The sequence below is a fragment of the Theropithecus gelada genome, chromosome 12 (genome assembly GCF_003255815.1).
Source record: "Theropithecus gelada isolate Dixy chromosome 12, Tgel_1.0, whole genome shotgun sequence".
Taxonomy (NCBI): Eukaryota; Metazoa; Chordata; class Mammalia; order Primates; family Cercopithecidae; genus Theropithecus; species Theropithecus gelada.
In genome coordinates this window covers 104,206,473-104,228,132 of record NC_037680.1, presented here as the reverse complement: position 1 = coordinate 104,228,132, position 21,660 = coordinate 104,206,473, and the positions used below count along the sequence as shown (strand labels likewise).

The 21,660-nt window shown below is 36.0% G+C and overlaps 1 protein-coding gene across 7 annotated transcripts in view; it reads right to left on the bottom strand.

Moving 5' to 3' along the window:
* Positions 1–21,660, bottom strand: part of AGFG1 (ArfGAP with FG repeats 1) — an 88,944-nt gene that overhangs the window by 27,201 nt on the left and 40,083 nt on the right. For 3 of the 7 annotated variants that reach the window (XM_025404530.1, XM_025404531.1, XM_025404532.1), the window contains exons 3-8: positions 13,736–13,851; positions 9,925–10,087; positions 8,937–9,090; positions 2,649–2,768; positions 1,629–1,700; positions 121–330 (exon numbers count right to left, since the gene is read on the bottom strand). In XM_025404530.1, coding sequence (XP_025260315.1) covers positions 121–330; positions 1,629–1,700; positions 2,649–2,768; positions 8,937–9,090; positions 9,925–10,087; positions 13,736–13,851 — 835 coding nt within the window. The remainder of the gene's footprint in view (positions 1–120; positions 331–1,628; positions 1,701–2,648; positions 2,769–8,936; positions 9,091–9,924; positions 10,088–13,735; positions 13,852–21,660) is intronic. The other 4 variants (XM_025404533.1, XM_025404536.1, XM_025404535.1 and 1 more) reach the window with 2 other exon arrangements.

Below are 21,660 nucleotides of genomic sequence, written 5' to 3'. Positions count from 1 at the left end.
ATGACAGTGCAGACAAAACTGCTATACAACAACTGAGAAAAGTGTAACATGTCCACATTTTAATAAATACAACCAAATTAAGAGCACAAATTTGTATTTGTTTTGCTTAAAGCTTGATACCTTGCCCGGCACTGAAGATATTGTCTAAATTAGCAAGTGCTGCATATTTGTCTGCTGTCTGTAAACCAGCTTTGTTCGTTGAAACTTTACTAACAGCTGATGCTGTTTGATGACTCTGGGAAGTATTGAAGGTTCCAAAATCAGCACTGGAGGATTTGGGGAAGTTATCAAAATGAGCAAAATTAGCATTTACTGATGCAGCACTTCCACCTGTAACAGAATAAACAGAGCACTTGAAATTTCTAAGCTTTTCCTAATACCCTCTCATAGACTGTATGATCATTTCTTCCTAAATTAAATGTCCTATAAGCAATCTTACAACATTAAAATCAATGACTGGCAATGGCTTTCGACTGCAAGTGATGTTTTCTAATTTGTAAAAGTAGATTTTTCAAAGGCCTTGGCAACATGTAAAATAACATGTTTCTGTTTATTACCTACCCTGGAATGAAGAATGTAATTCATGGAAGGAGTAACTCCACACTACCTGGTTTGAGATTCAGTTACTTTCTCATCCAAATATACTATGGCCTTTTACTAGTTCTCCCTAAACAGACTGCAAACAAGATGCAAAGTATCTTACTTGGAGGATTTGAAACTTTTGTGGCTCCATGGTGAAACAGTTTAAACAAATCCCAGCGGTAGCAATTAACAATATGTAAGGTGATCCAGAATTTCTTAAAAGATGGTTATTGACATTTACACTTACTTCACTTGAAGAACTACTATTTAATTCCATATAAGAGTTAAATGTGTATACAATATCATGTGTAGTTCAAGGCATTAAAACTACAGTACATAATACATTATAGCAATTTTTGACGTTATAAACCACAATTCACCTAATGGTCACTATTGTATATATCCTGTTAAATCTTTAAAATATGTTCTCTATTATAAAGACCTCCTTAAAGTACTATCAAAAGACTAAAACCAGTATATTTCATTCTATGCTTTTGATCCTACACTTTTGAGATATTAGTTCTTTATTTCTAAACTTTAGTTTCAGAAATCAAAATAGTATACATACACAGTTATATATTAAAGTGATAGAAAAGACAACTACAGATAATTTGAAAACAGAATGCATGAACCTCTATTTAAAAAAACACGAACACTTTCTATCAAGCAGGTTTTTATACATTCTAAAAGAAATACATACTGATCAACTTTCTTTCAGGAGTTAAACCATGGTGTTTTCAATTAAAGGTAAGTAATACATGTTTGTATGTAAAAGACTGTGACCTGTTACAAGGAGCTGGCAAACAAAGTGCATACTAAACTTTCAAAATTTATATAAGAATATTATTTCAAATTATTATTAAACCAAGTAACTCTTTGTCTACTATTGTATTCTCTAACTCTGAGTTTAATTATAGAGTTGGGAGAGATTTTTTATGAAGGATTATCACTAAAGAATTATCAACGATCTATAATTGGAAAAACCCTTGAAATATAGCAAAAATATGCAAATTAGTATAAGATGCCTATTTGACAACAGAACTTACTGTGGGTAGCCTGAAGAGGAAAAGCTGAAGTAAATTCACCAAAACTGCAGCTAGATGAAAGCATTCTAAATGCTGGACAGCCAGAAATTATGTAAATGATGAAAGTTAAAGGGAAAAAAAAAAAAAAAAGAAAACTGAAAGAAAAGGCTTTAAGACAATACAGAGTTAAAAGTTGAAAGAAAAGTAATCAGCCAAAAATCTAAATAAGGGTTCAATGAGTTTCCGGAAACAGCACAATTTATGGAAAAGTATTCAATGTTTAAACACCAATTCCTGCACAGAAAACTATTTCCAAGTTTGACTGAAGTGATCATTAATGTACTCTTGTCTAATAAACATATGAAAATTTTTCTCAGGCTTCTTGCTCTGAAAATTACTTACATTTTTAGCTCTACAGAAGCAATCAGCTTCCTTTATTAAGAGGTCTAATGTCAGCCTAAATCAATGGATTCTATGAACCTTAAAAAACTTACAGTACTGGCTGGGCACAGTGGCTCACATCTGTAATCCCAGCACTCTGGGAGGCCAAGGCAGGAGGATAACTTGAGGCCAGGAGTTCAAGACCAGCCTGGGCAACACAGTGAGACCCAGTTGCTACCCTCCCCCCACCAAAAAAAAAATTTCAGCTGGGAGTGGTGGCATGTGCCTGTATTCTATCCTGAGGCAGGAGCATTGCCAAAAAAACAAACACACACACACAAAAAAGAGAGACTGAAAGAGAAATACTTATAGTAGTGTCATGCCTCTGTCCTCTGTGCATGGTAGATCTAAGGAAGATTCATGTGCAGGAAAAGGAGGAGAATGGATGTTGTCAAACAGACAATACACCAAATAATGCAGAAAAACAAATGAATATAGAAAAAAATAAGAGTTCAGGTTTCCCCAGAGCTTTTTAAGATAGAACCATTTTAAAGTCAGATAATTACAGAATTTAAGTTTAGACTAATTTTTCAAAACTACACTTAAGAGAATTTTGTTTCGTGAAGTAAACATTTAAGCACAATGCTGGAGAAGCTCTACCTGTAGTTTGGGGCTGAAAAGGAGAGTGACTTGCTGTGGGGAAACCTCCAAAATTACTCGAACCACTAGACTGTCCAAATGCATCAAAGTTTGCAAAATCTGCATTTGCAGAATTCTGAGCTGTAAATGGTAAGGAACAACATATGTTAATGAATATGAAAACTATAAATGAAAATACATGACAAATGAGTTTAAGAATTATATGAAAAGTTTCTATGTATCAAAACTCACTTTATAGAGAATTCACTTAGAAATCAGATTTTAAACCCTACCAGCATTTAACCCAATTACAGGTAATTTACTAAGTAGTAACCAGGAATTTCCAAGAACACTTTGTGCAATGATAAATTTGGACATAATATTCTGTATATGACCTCAAGCATAGTACTATAAAAGTGACTCCATTAACAAAGGAAACTATTTCAGAGTACTGAGTTACAGTACCGAGTTACAGGAAAGCAGACAAAGATGTAGAAAACATTCTGGAAAAATTCACTGAATAAAAACGGTAATCAACTATGTGAATCTCAACAATAATTGAAATACTTTAAAAATAATACAAAGATGGTTTAATTAAGAAATAAAACTTTTTTTAAGTTTACAAATGTCTCACCATGGTCATATATAAAAATCTAAAAAAAGCACAGGATCACCAAATAAATGGAAGATACTCATATTCTATTAGAAGCCTGCAATTTTAAACTCATTAAAATTTAAGGAACAATGAATGCTAGTATAGAAATTATAGCATATAATTCAGAGCCCCAAGCATTAATCGAATACCTATTAAATATGGCAAGACAGGACTTTGTAGTACTTGTATCCATTTTTACATCTAGGTACTGATCTATTCACTATCTTCAACAATCGATTGTAAATGCTGCAGAATAAAACTTCGGAAAACAAAACTTTGCAAATTCAACACTAAAATATAAAAATTACTATCTGGACACTCAAGCAATCTCTGTACAAAGAAATCCAAGCTAAGCAGAATGTAACACAATGGTAAAGCTGTTTCTTAAATAATCGTATTTCAAGGAGTCAACTTAGTGTGGAACTTAAGACCCCAAATTAATGAGCCTGAGTTTTGCTAAGAGTTGTCATTCCTCTTCAAAGAAAAACACATATTCATGAGACAGGAAGACAGAGAGATCATAGGATGCAAACTAGCAGCCCTCAGCAAATTCATCTGACAGATATGCTTTGTTTCATCTGTACAGTACTTAACATTATTTCCCATCAATTCCCAACATTTAAAAAGAGGGCATTTCACAATAAACAAAAAGACTTCTAGCTTCTCTTATTTAAAAAAAAAAAAAAAAATCAATATATCTAGTATCCTAAATCCCTATTTCCATGTAGTAACAGATTAGAACATCCCCTTTAAAAAGGGCACCATAGTTCCTTAAACACACATGATACTACTCATTTGTGTTACCTGAGTTGCAAGGCAGTTGGGTTTAGATTCTACAGTATAGAGTGTGACAAAAATCAATTACAGTTTATAGTGCACAGGTTTTGTGATATGATGTTTATCATCAGGCAAAATAACTACTAAATTCAGTAGGTGAATTTTATTTCTAGCTTCATGCACATTTCCGTAGAAGATGACTTTTACTGAACCCAATAATGACCCCACCCAGCAACACACATCCACAAATACTATACCTCAGCCTGAATGCTCACATGAAGAGTAAAGGCTTCCAGCTTTTAAGTCACTAAACTACCTACAAAAGAAAAAGTTTCCCTACAAAACAATGCTAACGAACCAGACTGGCATGTGTGAATAGTTATCATTTGCCATTAAAGGTTCCATCAGTCGTATCAAACTGTTCAGGGTAAAATTTTCACCTAGTATTTTTTAAAAATTAACAAGAATATCAAGATGAGAAGAAATTGCAATCAATGACTTTATTTGTAAACTATATATGGAAAAATAAAGATTCCGAATGCCTGGAAAGGCTCTGGAAAAAGACATTTCAGTTAAACCATGACCTAGTTTTTACACCTAAAAACTACTCCAAGGCAAAATATCAAAAGATGGTATCAACCATACATATTAGAAGGAAAAATAAATGAGTAATTCAGTAGTTTCTTCTTGTAACAGGCATATATATTTTATTCTCCTGTAATGAAACCAAAAGTCAAATAAAGTAAAGGAAAAAAGGTAATCTGAGCCGTCATTTCTAAGTAAGAACTTCAGACTAAAAAGCAACTCCTCTCAGGCGGCCTGACTTGCAGCCTACAGGAGCTATTTCATTCTTTCTTCGCACAAGAAACAGAACAGTTAAGATTAACTACTTTCTATCAATCTGATCAAAATATAAGATTCTTTTCCTTTACTATCCTGCGATTAAATGATGGCTATTGTTTTCAAAGTGCAATTTAAGGAAGTTGTTGAAAGTATTAGTGCAGCTATGGTACAAATTAGTCTGTAGAGCTGCAGTCTAACCATTTTTGGCTAACCATTTTTGGCTAACAGGGCTACAAAGAAAAGTCCAACATTACCTGTGAAGACTCACAAATTGCATTTCAAGAGAGAAAAACAAAGGGAACAAGAATAAGTTGCGAATTTACAAAAGAATTTGGTGGTTATCAGTAATTTCACATTATATTTCAATAATTCTAAAATGGAGATAAAACCAGAATATATTCACAAATTACACAAGTTTTACTCTATTTACTGGTTCTCCCACCAACTCTTTTTACCAGCATTCAAATGCAAGAGGTGAAAAAAGAGAGTTGGGGTTCTTTTTGGTCAGAAGGGGAAATGGCTTCTTATCTGGAGGGTTATGGGGAAAGAGGGTTCTCCATGTTTTCTGGGATTTTGCAGCTCAGGTTAACACAGGAGAAGGGAAATCTACCACAACTCCAATTTAAGCAAAAGAAAACCAAAATTTCTTATCCTTCTCAGTATAACCTTTCCTGAAAAAGGAGATCCATGTCATCCTAGGACTCCTTTTTAAAGCAAATACACACGAGACATATAAAAATTATACCACAATTCCCTTCTAAAGCATGTCCTTAGAAAATGTTTTTATTAATATTTAAAATGAAAGGTTCCCTTATTGCTTGCTAGAAAGAATTGTGGCTGGAGAGAAGTTTTTCTACAAATTTTCAAACTATCCCAAACAGCACACTTTGGAGTGTGATTATGTATAAAATGTTTCATATCATCATTATCCAAAAAGAAGCCAGGTCATCAAATTGAAAGAAAATGAAAAACCATCACAATCTCACAAGTAAGTAAAATAAGGCAAAGTAAGTTCTAAAATACGAATAGGAAATCAGTTCTATCAGCACTGGTTTCTGTTATGCTCATAAAATTGTGAAATACATCTTTTAGAAACATACAGTCTTGAGTTTTTCTTCTCCATAATTGAACCTATAGAAATCTATGAAAAAGAAAGAGTAAGCTTTAGCCAATACCTCATACACACATGCCAAAATAATATAAAGCAAAGTTTCGAATTATCAAAATAAAACTATAAAATGACTAAATTCCTAAATTAATGTTCTACATTTGGTTTGATATTTATTTAATCACTCAAAATGCAGACCGGTAAACTTTCCATGATATAAACATCACAGCTTACTGACATCCAAAATAGATTCCATACATATTTCCAACACAAATACTATGTATGCTTTTACACTGTTTAAGCATAAAGAAGCCACTGTAAAGACTCAAGAAATTACCAAGCTGTTAGGAAATGAATCCAAACCATTTGTGGAATCTTAACAAAGATCGAAAGATTAAAACAGCATAAAAACTTGCCATAAAGTATGACCCTTTTTCTTAAATGCATGTAAACATACAAACATACATACATAAGTGTGTATTTGTATACATAGGTACATATATATGAAGTGTGTGTAAAAGAGAAAAGAAAAACAATGTTTATTGTACCTTTTAGATGGTAAACCACTTAAATGCATCATCTCACTTGAACCTTGCCACTTATCAAAATCAATTTACAGAATAGAAAGCTTAGAAATGTTAGGTAATTTGCCCAAAGTTACACACATAATAAGCAAGAAAGCCAGCATCTGAACCCAGGTTGTCCCAACTCCAAAGTCCAGGTTCTTTTCACTACATTATGCCACTTCTCTATCAGACTATTGCTATTACAATTAAGGAGAGATACAAGTGACCAAATCTATACTTCAATAATCAATTTTTAAATATTACCTAAGTACCTCTTCAAGGCTTGCATATTTGTTAACAAAATAAAACTCCATAAATCCCAATTTCTGGTGACATGCATTAAACTGTAACAAATATGTTAAATCTGAGAATAAGCAGGGGAGAAAAGGCCATTCAAAGACCACAAGAGTTCTATCAAAAAATATCTTTAGGGCCGGGTGCAGTGGCTCACACCTGTAATCCCAGCACTTTGGGAGGCAGGCGGAACACCTGAGGTCAGGAGTTTGAGACCAGCCTGGTCAACATGGTGAAACCCCATCTTTACTAAAAAACACAAAAATCAGTCGGGAGTGGTGGAGGGCACCTGTGAGCCCAGTTACTCAGAAGGCTGAGGCAGGAGAATCAGCTGAACCTGGGAGGCAGAGGTTGCAGTGAGTCGAGATCGTGCCACTGCACTCCAGTGTGAGCAAGAGAGTGAGACTCCATCTCAAAAAACAAAACAAAACAAAACAAAAAACAAAAAGAGGCCAGGCCCGGTGGCTCATGCCTGTAATCCCAGCACTTTGGGAGGCCGAGGTGGGTGGATTACTTAAGGTCAGGAGTTTGAGACCAGCCTGGCCAACAAGGTGAAACCCCATCTCTACTAAAAATAAAAAATCAGTATTTTTGTATTACTAAAATACAAACTTTTACATTTGTATATAATTTCAGGTGTTGTGGCGCACACTTGTAATCTCAGCTACCTGGGAGGCTGAGGTGGGAGAATAGCTTGAACCCGGGAGGTGAAGGTTGCAGTGAGATTGTACCACTGCACTCCAACCTGGGCGAGAGAGCAAGACTCCACCTCAAATAAATGAATGAATGAGTTGTATCCGTAGGAACCAACCTGAAAATGTTCCTACTCCTAAGGTGGGCTAATTTGAGCACTACTAAGGATAATGACAGCAAACTGAGAAGAAGCAAATGTTTAAATCTATGAAGTCATAATGATACTAAAGAAAAAAGTCACCATGATAAAATGCTAGGAAATCAACTCATTATTGTGATATCTGATGGCAAAGAATCATGTATTCTGACTTTCCTAAACAAATCATGCCACCAGACAGATTTTTTAAAAAGTATTTCAGCTAATAAGTGAAGGAATAAATTCAGAACATCATTATTTTTACACAATGGACTCGGTTATTGAGCATCAACAGGTAACATTATAAAAACACAATCCAAAATTAAAAGCCTCTTAAATCCCAAGTAGTAAGCATATCCCCAGCCACCCATCCTCCTAATAGGAAGAACCTGTAACTGATTAAGTCTCTGGATCCAACAACCTGATACAAGAAATAGAACAGAGGAACTTGTTACAGGGCACCATAGTGGTGCAATCAACTAATTCAGACTACTGAAAACTGTACAGGACAAATGAGCAAATTTCTTTCACAAATTATAGAGGAGGAAAAAGAAGGAATAGAGGAAAAATCTTATGAACTAAGAAACCTAAGAGACATATCCCACAATTGCAGTCTGTGGACCTTGCTGGAAATCTGATTCAAACAAACTGTATGTATGTATACATGTATGTATGCACGTATGTATGTATGTGTATGGAAAAATCTGAACTACAATGAACATTTGAATACTGACTAATGAATTATTATTACTACTATTATTTAGGGAGTGATGCTACTAATGTGGTTATATCTAACAAAAAAAGTTTGTTTTATAGATTGAAATATACAACATTTAAGGATAAACTATGTCTAAAATTTGCTTCAAAATAATATGACAGTGAGAGTGGAATGACAAATGAAGTAAGATTAGCCATGGGTGATTAGCACATAAAGGTTATAGTATCCAATTACTTTTGAATATTTGCAATTTTCATAAAGAATAAAAAACAGACATTATATCCTTTCCCCATTTTTCCACAGAAAGAGGTCATGCCAACCAACTGACATTAAATATAATCTCTTCTGTGATTAAAAAGCAACACAATTATATGGTTACAAATTACAGCTCAACAGTTACGAGTAACAAAACATTCTCAACAAAAAATGTTTACTGATCCTCAAAGTGTGATGAAGAATTGATGTTTCTTGGTGTTTTATATGCACCCCCAGCAAAAGCTGTTGGGAAAAAACACTTACCTGCATGACTGTTGAAATGTGCAAAGTTAGCAAAATTGGCTGTAGCTGTTGACTGAGGAGCTGGAGCAGCAAAGATGTCTGAGCCGAGATCACTTAAAAGGTCAAATTGCTTCTTCTCCTGCTGCTGCCCTTGAGAACGACCTACAACTGGGGACTATAAACCACATATTAACTATAAAGATATTCCAGTCAGATCTGCGAAATCTTTATACAAAACTATCTCCAAACTTAAAACACACTTATACATAAGAAGAGTTACAGTATGCTGAGTTAACCTTTCTCATTTTTCACTCAACCTTTTGTGAAAACAGAGAAATTTATCCAAGTGTCTTAGTATGTGTTACCAAAAAGGGCAGGATTTAAACCATAGTACTATGCCTCTGAACTATTCTTGTATAGGATAGAGGCTGCAGTGCCACACAGTAACAGATCTGTCACGGCCCCATCAACTATAATACAGCGTAGAAGACAAACTTTAGGTAGCAACTTCGAAAAGATTTCATTTTGTTCATTTTTAAGAATAAGATATAATGCAAAGTCCCTTGTGTTTCAATGATCAACATGCTTCACAACCACACGTGGGAAAACTCTACTACTAAAGAAATCCTTTCCCAGAAAAGTATATCAAAGAGACTATACGTTCTAACTCTGATGGTCACCACAGATTCGTTTTACTAATTGTATAACACATGATATATACATATATACATGTATACACACACACACATATAGCTATAGCAACATTCCTGTATAACTCACCTTTACAAAGTTGCAGAGAAGTCAAAGAAACTCATATTAGCAATAGCAAAAAGAACAAATATATATATATATATTTCAACCACTTAACAATTTCTTAATTTATAATAAACCACTGGAACATAATGCTACTGGCATACAAGGTTATGCTGCTGTCTTAAAGAATTCTCAAATTCTTGACAATCAAGCCCTCTAAGTCGAAGCTTCCTACAAAGATTCAAAGACTACTCACCTGACTAGGTGTGCCCTTATTTAAGTGCAGTGTTGGTGCAGAATCCCCTAAAAGAGATTTCAGTGGTTTGACCTCAGGTGTGCTGCTTGTGCTACTGGCAGAGGACCCGGAAATAGATGCATGAACTGATGCCACGACTTTGGCTTGTTCTGGCGGGACATACCTAAAACACATAAAAACCAGTTAACTAAAAAAAAAGCAGGTAATTCTACACCAAAAAATAAGCTTAATTCTAACTTCGTACAAGACTGCTTCACCATTAATCTTATCTGAAAACCCTCTTACACAGAATACCTTTGCATATTTTTTTTAAAAAGGAATGATAGCTTAAGACTACACCCATTAAATACTTGAAATACTCAGAGAAAGAGAAGACTAACCACAAAACTTGTTTCAATTACTTATTTATGGTTTTTCTAAGGTATTCAGTACAACATAGGAAATAACTGCTTTTTTTAAACAGAGGACCTACAATTAATCATCATGATGAATAGTTCATACTACAATTTAAAAAATTATCTTAAGATCTAAATAACATCTGAAGACAAATGAGGCAGGAAAACATTCGTAACATTACAGTTAACGGCCTAAAATATAAAGGCTTATTAAAACTGTAAGAATAAGATCATCCCATTTTAAATGAACAAAAGAAGCAATTCACAGAAGACAGGAGACATAGAAATGAAAACACTTTTAACCTAACAAAAATGCAAATTAAGGTTTTATTCACCTATAAGCTAAGTGTGAACTTTGCAATTTTTTTATTGCTACCTACTAAAATATATAAATAGGTATGCTTTGTGCACCAGAAGTACCACTTCCAGAAACATCCTTAAGAATTGGTAAGTGTATACAGATGCATGTACACACAGATGTTAATCACAGTCCACTCTTTATAATTTCAAAAAAACTGGGAAACAAACCCAACATCTATCAAGAAAAAAATATTTACAATAATACAATACTCATAGCTACTCTGCTTTGACATGGTAAGATAAAACCTCACAGATCCTTCAGATTTGATTCCAGTCATGTAAATACATGATTTATGTGAGGAGGCGAGTCAAGAAAGGAGAGGCAGCAAAGATATAATAATGTCCAAACACTGGCAATCCTAACCTCTAGGTGTGGGATTATGTGAGAGCTTTTGCTCTTTGTAATTCTGGGTTTTGTCCTACCCTCCTTCTTATTCCCCATATGAAGTAGGTGAGGAAAGAAGGAAAACTATGCTTAAGAGCACCTGTTCCATAGACAAGAGTTCAAATCCCATCTCTACCACCAAATGGCTGTGAAACCTTGGGCAAACTATTAATACTTCAACTCTTTGTGCTTCCATTTTTTTCATTTATAAAATGGAGAGACAAGAGTTGCCTAGGTTTAAACAAGTTAACATTTGTAAAGCACTGAGAACAATTCCTGGTATAGATATTAACTACATAAGTGTTCACTGTCACCAAACCACATAATAATCACAAACAATACAACCAGCTTTTTTAAAGTAAATGAGAGACACAAAAGATATATGAGAATGAATACAAGAAGTTATACTTTCCCGTAATTTAGCATACTACTAATACAAATTCTTGAGTATAGCCAAGTCTTATCAAAGGATAAAATCAAATGATAGTTACTGGTTCAAAAGACTTGCCTGACAAAGTAAAGAAACTAATCTTGTATAACACAGAAAGTGATTTTGAGAACTGGTCAAAAGAACAATTTCAAAATCCCTTTGGATAACAACAGCATCACTGTTTTAAGTATAGTTACAGTGAGTATTTTTAGGGAGGCTGCATCTGGATAGTGCTTATTCCATGTTATAAACCACCTTCACTGCTCTCTAGCTATATGTTACGGGTGTGCGGGAGTCTGGATTAAAAACATACTGTTCCTGGCCCTCTTAAAGATGGTCACCTGTCCCACCACTTGAAGTCTCTATTTTTATAACTCTTATTATCCTGTTTCTCAGGAAAGAAAAAAAAATAACAACACAAATTGTAATTACTTGAGGTTTCTAGGTATTTGCATTACAGTTTGAATGAATAATACATTACTGTTATAAATGTGGAGGTAAGGATCTATGATTTTAATTCTACCATTACTCACACTCACTTTTCTCTTGATAGCTAGAGCTGACCATAAGCTAATCCCTAACCAAACTCTCTTTCTGAATTGGTAAAAGTAACACAGCTGAGGAAAAAAAAAAAACTAGGTTAGGGCTATATAAGGAGAATAGTCTTTCCTATAAGGTAGAATGTCTAGGAAATTCAGAATCAAAAAGATAAAAGGATAATTATACCTTTCGTTTTAAAAGAATCATTTATGCTACATATTTTTACTCTCAACCCACCTTCTAATATTTTCTTCTTTCCTGAGCTTAAATTTTACTGGTGTATTTTAATCTATTTTCATACCTGATGTCTTCTAGTACAGCTGAATATAGCCCTGATTAATCTTGCCTTGCAAAAAGGAGTCTATTTTAGGCAGGGTGCGGTGGCTCACACCTGTAATCCCAGCACTATGGGAGGCTGAGGCAGGTGGATCACCTGAGGTCAGGAGTTCGAGACCAGCCTGGCCAACATGGCGAAATCCCATTTCTACTAAAAACACAAAAAATTAGCCAGGCGTGGTGGTGGGTGCCTGTAATCCCAGCTACTTGGGAGGCTGAGGCATGAGAATCGCTTGAACCCAGGAGGCGGAGGTTGCAGTGAGCGGAGATCGCGCCATTGTACTCCAGCCTAGGCAACAAGAGCAAAACTCAGTCTCCAAAAAAAAAAAAAAAAGAAAAGAAAAAAAGTAGTCTATTTGGGAAAGTAGTAAGAATACAAATTTTGATATAGCATGCAAGTCAGAGCTAATGTGCTCCTGAATAAAGGTAAAGACCTCTGCTGTAAGCCACAGCAAATGTTCCCTCAGGACCAAAACAGGCTCTGAACATATTCTCTTGGGTTGAAACACAGCTCCTCAAGCAAACAAGAAGTTCGTTACTTCCCCATTATTTATTGCCTCTATTTTGATTCTCTGCCCCATCTTTCTAACCTCCCAAGATGAAAATATCCACTATTCAATACTATTAAAGAAACAACCAAAAGAGTTCATAGTTAACGAGTCTTAGTGACTATGACTATACTTAAATTGTGCTCATATAGCTAAAAATGCAGAGCCCTGAGTAGCTGAACACTAGCTTTATGGATATAGTCCCTATTCCATTGGAAGGGGCTTACTAGCTGTATGTACAACCTGTTGGAATTAATTTTTAACAATTAACATCTGATAGACTTAGTTAGGCAAAAGTAAATGCTCCCTTCTTAACCAGAAAGTAAACTGATTTCTTAGGTGGAAAGAAAAAATATTTTGAGCAAAGGCTACAACAGACAATTAGGTAGATGGACTACCACACCAGAGCTTTATTTAGCATAGTGCCTAGTATATAGAAGATGTTACTCAATAAATTTAAAAAAGATATGACTCAGTAAATACTTGCTAAATTAATGATTTTTAAGAATAGAGGCTTTGTAGGGCAAAACATATTTAAAGAAGCTAACAGCGATAGGGAATGATTAGAAGGAAGAATACCTAACTTTCCTGGTAATTATTATAACAAAAAGGCTGCTGCCAGGAACAGGTGAGTTAAGATAAAGTAGAAGTAAAGGTTTTCGGAAACCAAACCAACAAAAAGCCAAGGGATAATGAATTATATACCTATCTAAGCTCTCACTGTCTGTCTTTTATCCTTCATTGTGTCAGACTAACCTTACCCATAGTTAACATGTGATTTGGGGAGGCTTTAGTCTACATACAACTCTTCACTCACCATCTTTTCTTTTCATATTTTTCTTGTAGAAACTCTTTCACTTTTTGTGGATCCCTGAAGTCTGGAATTGCTGAAGATCTATCATCAAATAATCCTAGCCAAATCTGTTTACAGACCTTTGGAAAGAATCAAAAAAATATATGTTAAATTCAACATCTTCACTTAATGAAATTTTAAGGGGATATTGTGATTCTTTCAGGAAGCTAATCTACATAATAATTGTAATAATATGCTTTCAATGAGGACACTAATAAACAGAAATAAAGGAACTAAATTTCTTTTTAATATGTTGCAGTATGCAGTAAAATTTTAGCAACAAAATCATTAAAAAGGGGAAATGAACAGTGAAATGGGATTTGAGAGGACCTGGGGTCTTTTCAGTATTGGCATAATCATAAACTTCACCATTAGCAAAGTCATGTAACCTGTGTAAATCTCTGTTCCCTTACTCACAAAACAAAGGAACGAACCAAGAGCAATTTTACAGGCCCGTTAGCAAGTCTAAAAAACCAAAAAGAACAAGCAAAAACACTAGAATCATAAACAATTTACCGTAAAACTGTAACAATAAACACAAACGTAAGGCAAACACACTATTAGCTTTATAGTTGGCTCCTATGCATTTTTTGTCTGATAGCTAAAAAATGAGAATCTGAGAAATTTAACTTCCAGAAAAACCAAAAGAGAAATGAAATGAAACAGCACAAAAAGAACTATAAACAGAAAAACTGACAGACTTCATCAAAATAAAAAACTATTCTTCAAAAAACTTAAAAAACACAAAAATCAAGATAACAACTGATAGAAAGTATTTGCAAAATGTGTAAGAACTTGAAACTGGAATATATAAAGAACTCCCATAACTCAATTATACAAGATAACCCAACGCTTGTTTCGGTTTTTGTTTGTTTTTGAGAAAAGATCTGTCTCTATAGCACAGAATGGAGCGCAGTGGCGCAATCTCAGCTTATTGCAAACCTCCGCCTCCCAGGCTCAAGCTATCCTCCCACCTCAGCCTCCTGAGTAAGCTGGGACTACAGGAGTGCAGCACCACAGGTGGCTAATTTTTTGTATTTTTTGAAGAGACAGTGTTTCACCATGTTGCCCAGGCTGCTCTCGAACTCATGAGCTCAAGCAATCCACCCGCCTCAGCCTCCCAAAGTGCTGGGTTTACAGGAGTGAGCCACCACGCCCAGCCAACACTTGTTTAAAGAGGGGGCAAAAGGTCTGAACAAACACTTCACCAAAGATATTAGCAGCCCACTATCATCAGTCATGTATAAAATGCAAATTAAAATGACACTGAGGCCGGGTGCGGTGGCTCATACCTGTAATCCCAGAACTTTGGGAGGCCGAGGCGAGCGGATCACCTGAGGTCACAAGTTCGGGATTAGCCTGGCCAAAATGGCAAAACCCCATCTCTACTAAAAATACAAAAAAATTAGCCAGGCCACTAAGTAGTGGCACATGCCTGTAATCCCAGCTACTAGGGAGGCTGAGTCAGGAGAATCACTTGAACCCAGGATGGGGAGGTTGCAGTGAGTGGAGATCACATCACTGCATTCTGGCCTGGGCGACAAGAGCAAAACTCCATCTTTAAAAAAAAAAAAAAAAAAGACACTGAGACTCCACAAGATAGACATGCATAGATACTACTAGAAAAGCTGAAAACAAAGTGTGACCACACCATGTGTTGGTAACAATGTGGAACAACCGGAACTCTTTAGAATGTAAAATGGTATAAGCACTTTGGAAAACATTTGGCAGTTTCTCAAGAGTTAAACACAGACCTGGCATATGACGTAGCCATTCTACTTTTAGGCATTTATTCAAGAAAAATAAAAGCACTTTTCCACACTCAAACTGTACATAAATATTTATAGCAGCTTTACCCAAACTGGAAATAATCCAATTGTCCATAAACAAGTGAATAAACAAACAAATGGGAGAATAGCCAAAGAAGAATATTATTCAGCAATTAAAAGGAGAAAACCATTAATACGAGAAACACGAAAAAACCTCAAGATTACGCTGAAAGAAACCTGTGCACTATCCCCACCAAAACGTATATACTGCATATTTCCATTCATTTAAATTTTCAATGTAAACCAGTCTACAGCGAAGAAAAGCAGACCAGTGGATTCATTGCAAAGGGTTGCACAATAAAAATATATACTATCTTGTTATTGTGGTAGTGGTTTCACAGTATATACAAATGTCAAAACTCATCAAATTGTACACTTTAAGTATGTACATGTTATCAATTTAAATATCCAAAAGTTATCAATTATTCCTCAGCAAAATTATCAAGAACAAGTCAACAAGTTTCCAAAATTATATTATTTTAAAGAATAAGCAATTATGACACTAAGAAAAGAACATGGTGTCTGGTTTCAAAAACGCTGACAAATATTTAAGAAATCAGGGAAGGAAAAGCATACTTCTCAATCTTACCTGCTCACTGAACTGGGTACGGAATCAATAAGAGAAAAGATAGGAAAAAGGGCTTGCCCTTCTCCTCTCCTATCATGTCCCCAAGTGTGTTTCAAAATATTTCTTGTAGGCCAGGCGTGGTGGCTCACGCCTGTAATCCCAGCACTATGGGAGGCCAAGGCGGGCGGATCATGAGGTCAGGAGATCGAGACCATCCTGGCCAACATGGTGAAACCCCATCTCCACTAAAAATTAAAAAAAAAAAAAAAATTAGCTGGGCATGGTGGCACGTGCCTATAATCCCAGAGGCTGAAGCAGGAGAATTGCTTGAACCCGGGAGTCAGAGGTTGCAGTGAGCCGAGATCGCACCACTGCATTCCAGACTGGCAACAGAGCGAGACTCCGTGTCTGTCTGTCTATACAAATATTTCTTGTGGTTCCTTCCTATTCCAGGCTCAGTACAGATATTATAAAGTCATTTAGGAAGTGACAGTTGACAAGAGTGAGGACTACAGTAAGGCACAATCCATTATGAAAACATTTCACTGGCAACGCCTCAGAAGTACAGACACCCAGGAATAGTAGTGCAACTTACTGCCAGAAATACTACAAACCTTTAAGAGACCCAGCTTGTCCAATAATATTTAGCCAGTTAAAAGAACTACATGGGACTCTCCTCAGGCAGAAACCTAACTAATGATTCTCCTAAAATGTAATTCTTTAAGATTTTTAAAGATTTATCAGTTATATTCATAAAGGGAGGCCCGTTTCTCATTCTTCTATTTTAAAACTTTCCAAATGAGAAAACAAGAGACAGGGTAGTTATTTACCCAAAGCCATGAAACTATTGACTGTACTTGATGGACACTTTATTCTCTACATTGCAAAGCCTCTGCCATATACAACTTTTTAAAATTAAAATCAATAAATGAATAAATAATAAGCATACAAATAAATAAAATGAAGCAGATGGGCTAAGGGCAGACAGATCATACAGCTGCCATCTTGGCACTCACAATGGTAATGCAAAGCAAAGATGGAGTGCTTGATGATAAAATATTTGACATAAGCAGCCTGTAGGATTCCCTCAAAATTGTATATACTAACTGCTGTGGTTCTGTTCCTGCTCTCTGAAAGGTCACATTGCTGGAGAAAAAGTCATTAAAAATAGCTGCTTGAGTCCCCTATAAATTCAAACCGTCTCACTGTCAAAGTCCCTCAAAGTTATTAATCAGCTCTAATTTTCCATTATATTGCCCCATAGCAGCTATTTCCTATATGTATAGATCAAAATCCTAACCATTCTTGACGCTCTTGGCAGTTGAATTCTTACTTAAATGAAGTAACTCTCAATATATGATTCCCAATTCCGTAAATCAGCAAGCAGCATCAGTTGTCAACTAAGAACTTGTTGGAAATGCAAATTTTCAGGAGCCACCCAAGACATGTGAAATCAGTCCCTCTAGGTAGAACCCAGCAATCTGTTTTATCAAGTCCTCCAGGTTATTCTGAAGTGGGTGAAAGTTTGAAAACCAATGCTTTAGTAACATCTAGGCCAGCAGATGGAAACTTACTTTCTACCTGTAATTTTATTCATCTTTCCTTGCTTCTGTATCAGCACATCAGAGACAGAGGGAAACAGATTCAAACTATACATAGCTTTCAGCATTTCCCAAATACAGCCAGTAAACCTATTATGGGGCAAGATTCATTTAACACAGACAGCGTTTCAGTGACACATCCGGGAAAGCATCAATCTCTAACTCCTTATGACCTACTCATAGTTTAGTCCCTGAAAGGTTGCCTTCTGCTCCCAACATTCTACTAACATTGCTATTTCAGGCATCTAGACTTGCCGATAAAGTCTCTTTTCTGCTTGTTTTGGTTTTTTAGTAAAATAAACACCATCAATTGAAAAAAGGGGGTTTCAAGGTTGGGAAAAATGGGAGAGAATGAATTGACTAGGAAGCACTGAAGACTTGTGGCCATCAATATCTAAAGTGAAAGTAGTCAGAAGGCTGTGTTTTTCTCCAGCTTTATCTGGTTATTTAGGTAAAAGTAGGTAGAATATTGGGTTAATGGAGCAGAATAGGACTGAGGGTGGAAAAAGGTGATTATATTAACAGACCATGGAATGTAAGCTAAGAAAAATAAAGACATCATGAGGAAGATGGATAACAAAGGGATTTAGTGAAATGAAGGAACAGAGGTGCTGATGACTGTCCCAAAATTGCTGTGGCTCCAGTATTAGAGGGAGTAAGCCGGAAAGAGAGAATCAGTGGTGGTCAGAGAACTGGATGCTTTAAACTGAAATCTGGAAGGTGATACAGTTAACAATCAATAAAAGGTCTAAAGTAGTATGGACGATCACTGGAGGTCAAGGAATTCAGGAGGCCATGAAGATATCTATGTGGATACTGGAACTGCCAAAATGATTAACACTAGCGGGAATAAAAACAGTATTTAAAATGAATGAGGGGGCTGGGTACGATGGCTCACGCCTGTAATCCCAGCACTTTGGGAGGCCAAAACAGATGGACTGCTTGAGCCCAGGAGTTCAAGACCAGCCTGAGCAACATGGCAAAACTCAGTCTCTACAAAAAATACAAAAATTCGCTGAGCATGGTGGTGTACCTGTAGTCCCAGCTACTAGGGAGGCTGAGGTGAGAGAATCACCTGAGCCTGGCAAGTAGAGGTTGCAGTCACCCTTGATCATACCACTCTACTCCATTCTGGGTGTCAGAGTGAGATCCTGTCTCTAAATAAATAAATAAATACTGAATAAGGAAGACTGACTGGTATGATTGCAACAAGAAGATGCAGCAAGTGATAAAATCTATTGACATGAAAAGTGGGGGTGAGGGGCTAAAAACAGCACTGAGGAGCAAGAATGACACCTAAAACAAGGAATTATATGGAACAATGGAATTAGTTTTGATGGTCTCTTTTTGGGGAGGTGAATAATCAATTCTAATTATAGAATAATGTGGTGGTTATGGTAGTTAATGAGCTTGGACAAGGGAATCAGACTGCATGAGTTTGAATTCCAACTCTGTTTGCTACTATTTGACTTGAGCAAAGTAACTGTTCTTTATTTGTAAAATGCAAATAATAATAGAACCTATTTCATAGGGAGGTGTAGAGAGTTAAATAAATTAATATATGTTTTGTACCGAGAACAGGTATATAAACTTTAAATAGCATTAGTTTGGCCAGGCACAGTGGCTCACACCTATAATCCCAGTGCTTTGGGGGGTCAGTAGGTAAAGACCAGCCTGGCCAAAATGGTGAAACCCCGTCTCTACTAAGAACATACAAAAAAAATTAGCCGGGTGTGGTGGCATGCACCTGTAATTCCAGCTACTCAGGAGGCTGAGGCAGAAGAACTGCTTGAACCTGGGAGACGGAAGCTGCAGTGAGCTGAGATCGCGCCACTGTACTCCAGCCTGGGTGACAGAGCAAGACTGCCTCAAAAAAAAAAAAAAAAATCATATTAGTTATATTACTTTTGGGTCTAGCCTCTTTAAGTGTTTTGCAGTGATGGACTATGGAGTGATGAGATAAGCAACGACTGGGAAGGGTGGTCTTACCAGGAAAATACAGGAAATTGTAGATCTCCCTTCATTCCTGCCACAGACACAATCAAAGCGATCTTGACAGAGCAATCTCCCTCCTCTGAACTTCTAGCATTTTGTAGCTCTCACAGGAAACTCATTCCAAACTGCCTAGTAGTAGAATCATGGAGCATGTGTCTCATTTACTTTTGGATTTCCCATAATGCTTCAAACAATAGGCTGGGCCATATTAAGTGTTCAATAAACTGGTAATACTCAAAGCCAGATCTTATGGAAGAACTAAAAATAAAATCACACCAGACAACAGAATAAATTCATAAAATTGTTAATTTTTTCCCTTAATAGTCCTAATCCACTCTGTAATTGGAATCATAATAGCCACTGACAGAATCTAAAATATTAAAGCATATTTTATCAGTCAGTTACCATAGAAACAGACGGCACGGTCAATTTGGATAATTTGAAGGAAGTTTAATAAGGAGACTATTACGAAGCATAGGTGGGTTGTAAGGAATCACAAGTGAGAATGTTATATCCCAGGGTTAGTAACAGCAGGGCCTACCACTACCCGTTGGCATAAAGCAGGGGAGGAAAGAAAAATGTCAGCTGCCGGACAGGAACTATCAGCCCTGATAGGAACTGCAGACTTTAATGGAAGGATGCAGCCAGGCTGCAGAAATCCCACAGGAAGAAGTCAGGAAAATAAAATGTTCCCCACCAGCTGAACCCAACTAGAAACCAGTGACAAGAAGCCGATTTGTATATCCAGACAGACCAGCTGCTTGGAGCCAGAGCAAGGAAAAGACCAGAGTGAGAAGTGCAGATAGCAGGTATCCAGCACAGCAGCCAAATCATGATAATAAATATATACAGGGCTAGCAATTTAACAAACTCAGTTATGAATACCAGAAATAGGAAACCTTCATACTCATTCCCAATTACTCATATATAAAAGGAAAGGTAAGAAACAGTGTTATATCAGTAATCCTTGAGGGGGACAGCAAATTGGAGTGGAAACTTGTTGAAATGGATATTCACCTTTATTTGGAGAAAACCTTATTTTCACAAAAAAGATAAAAAGAATAAACCACATGGCATGACTCTGCTTGTAACCTCCATATAGAAAGATATAAGAATAAGGAAAGGACAGAGGATCTGAAATTTAAAGAATCTTTTTTTCACTCAGCCAATCTACATACATCCAACAAGATTTCATACTTTCTTTTCTGTCCTTTCTCTACTTAGTAGAGATGGAGCAATCCTCTAAGTAATCCTGCCTCCTTCTGGATATAAGATATAATCACAGCACTTAATAATACCACCCATAAAACACAGGAACAAATAACAGAATAGTTTAACAACTAAAAATTTGATGAACAAGTAATCAATATCCACTTTTTGGAATGGGGCAGAAAAACTGAACAAAAATAAATATTAACAAACAGAAAATACCATTAGAAGCTCTCTAGACAGGTACCATGGACCTATACAAAATTCTATCGCCAACATATTATTTTGCCCTAAAAGGAAGAAACGAGGGAGAAAAAGTCCATACTCAGAGAAATCATCTCAAATATATGCCATGACTCAAGTAAAATACTGGAAAAACAAGTACATTATTAATGTTAAGTATATTGTTAACATTTCCTACACTGATCCAGCCTACATTACTTTGACTATATTTCTAGACCACCAGCTGATTTGTATTTCTCAGTGACATATCTCTAAACAATACATAAACTGAATGATGCCTGCACAAACAAAAACACTATCCGCATGTGCTTTATGCAAGAGAAACTGATGGTTTTGCATTTACATATACCTTTTTTAGGAACTTTATGGTATATCCTATCTTAACATTTGGTTTTATAAAATGTGCTGGCAAGAATTAGAACTTATGCAACTGAGTAACTAACT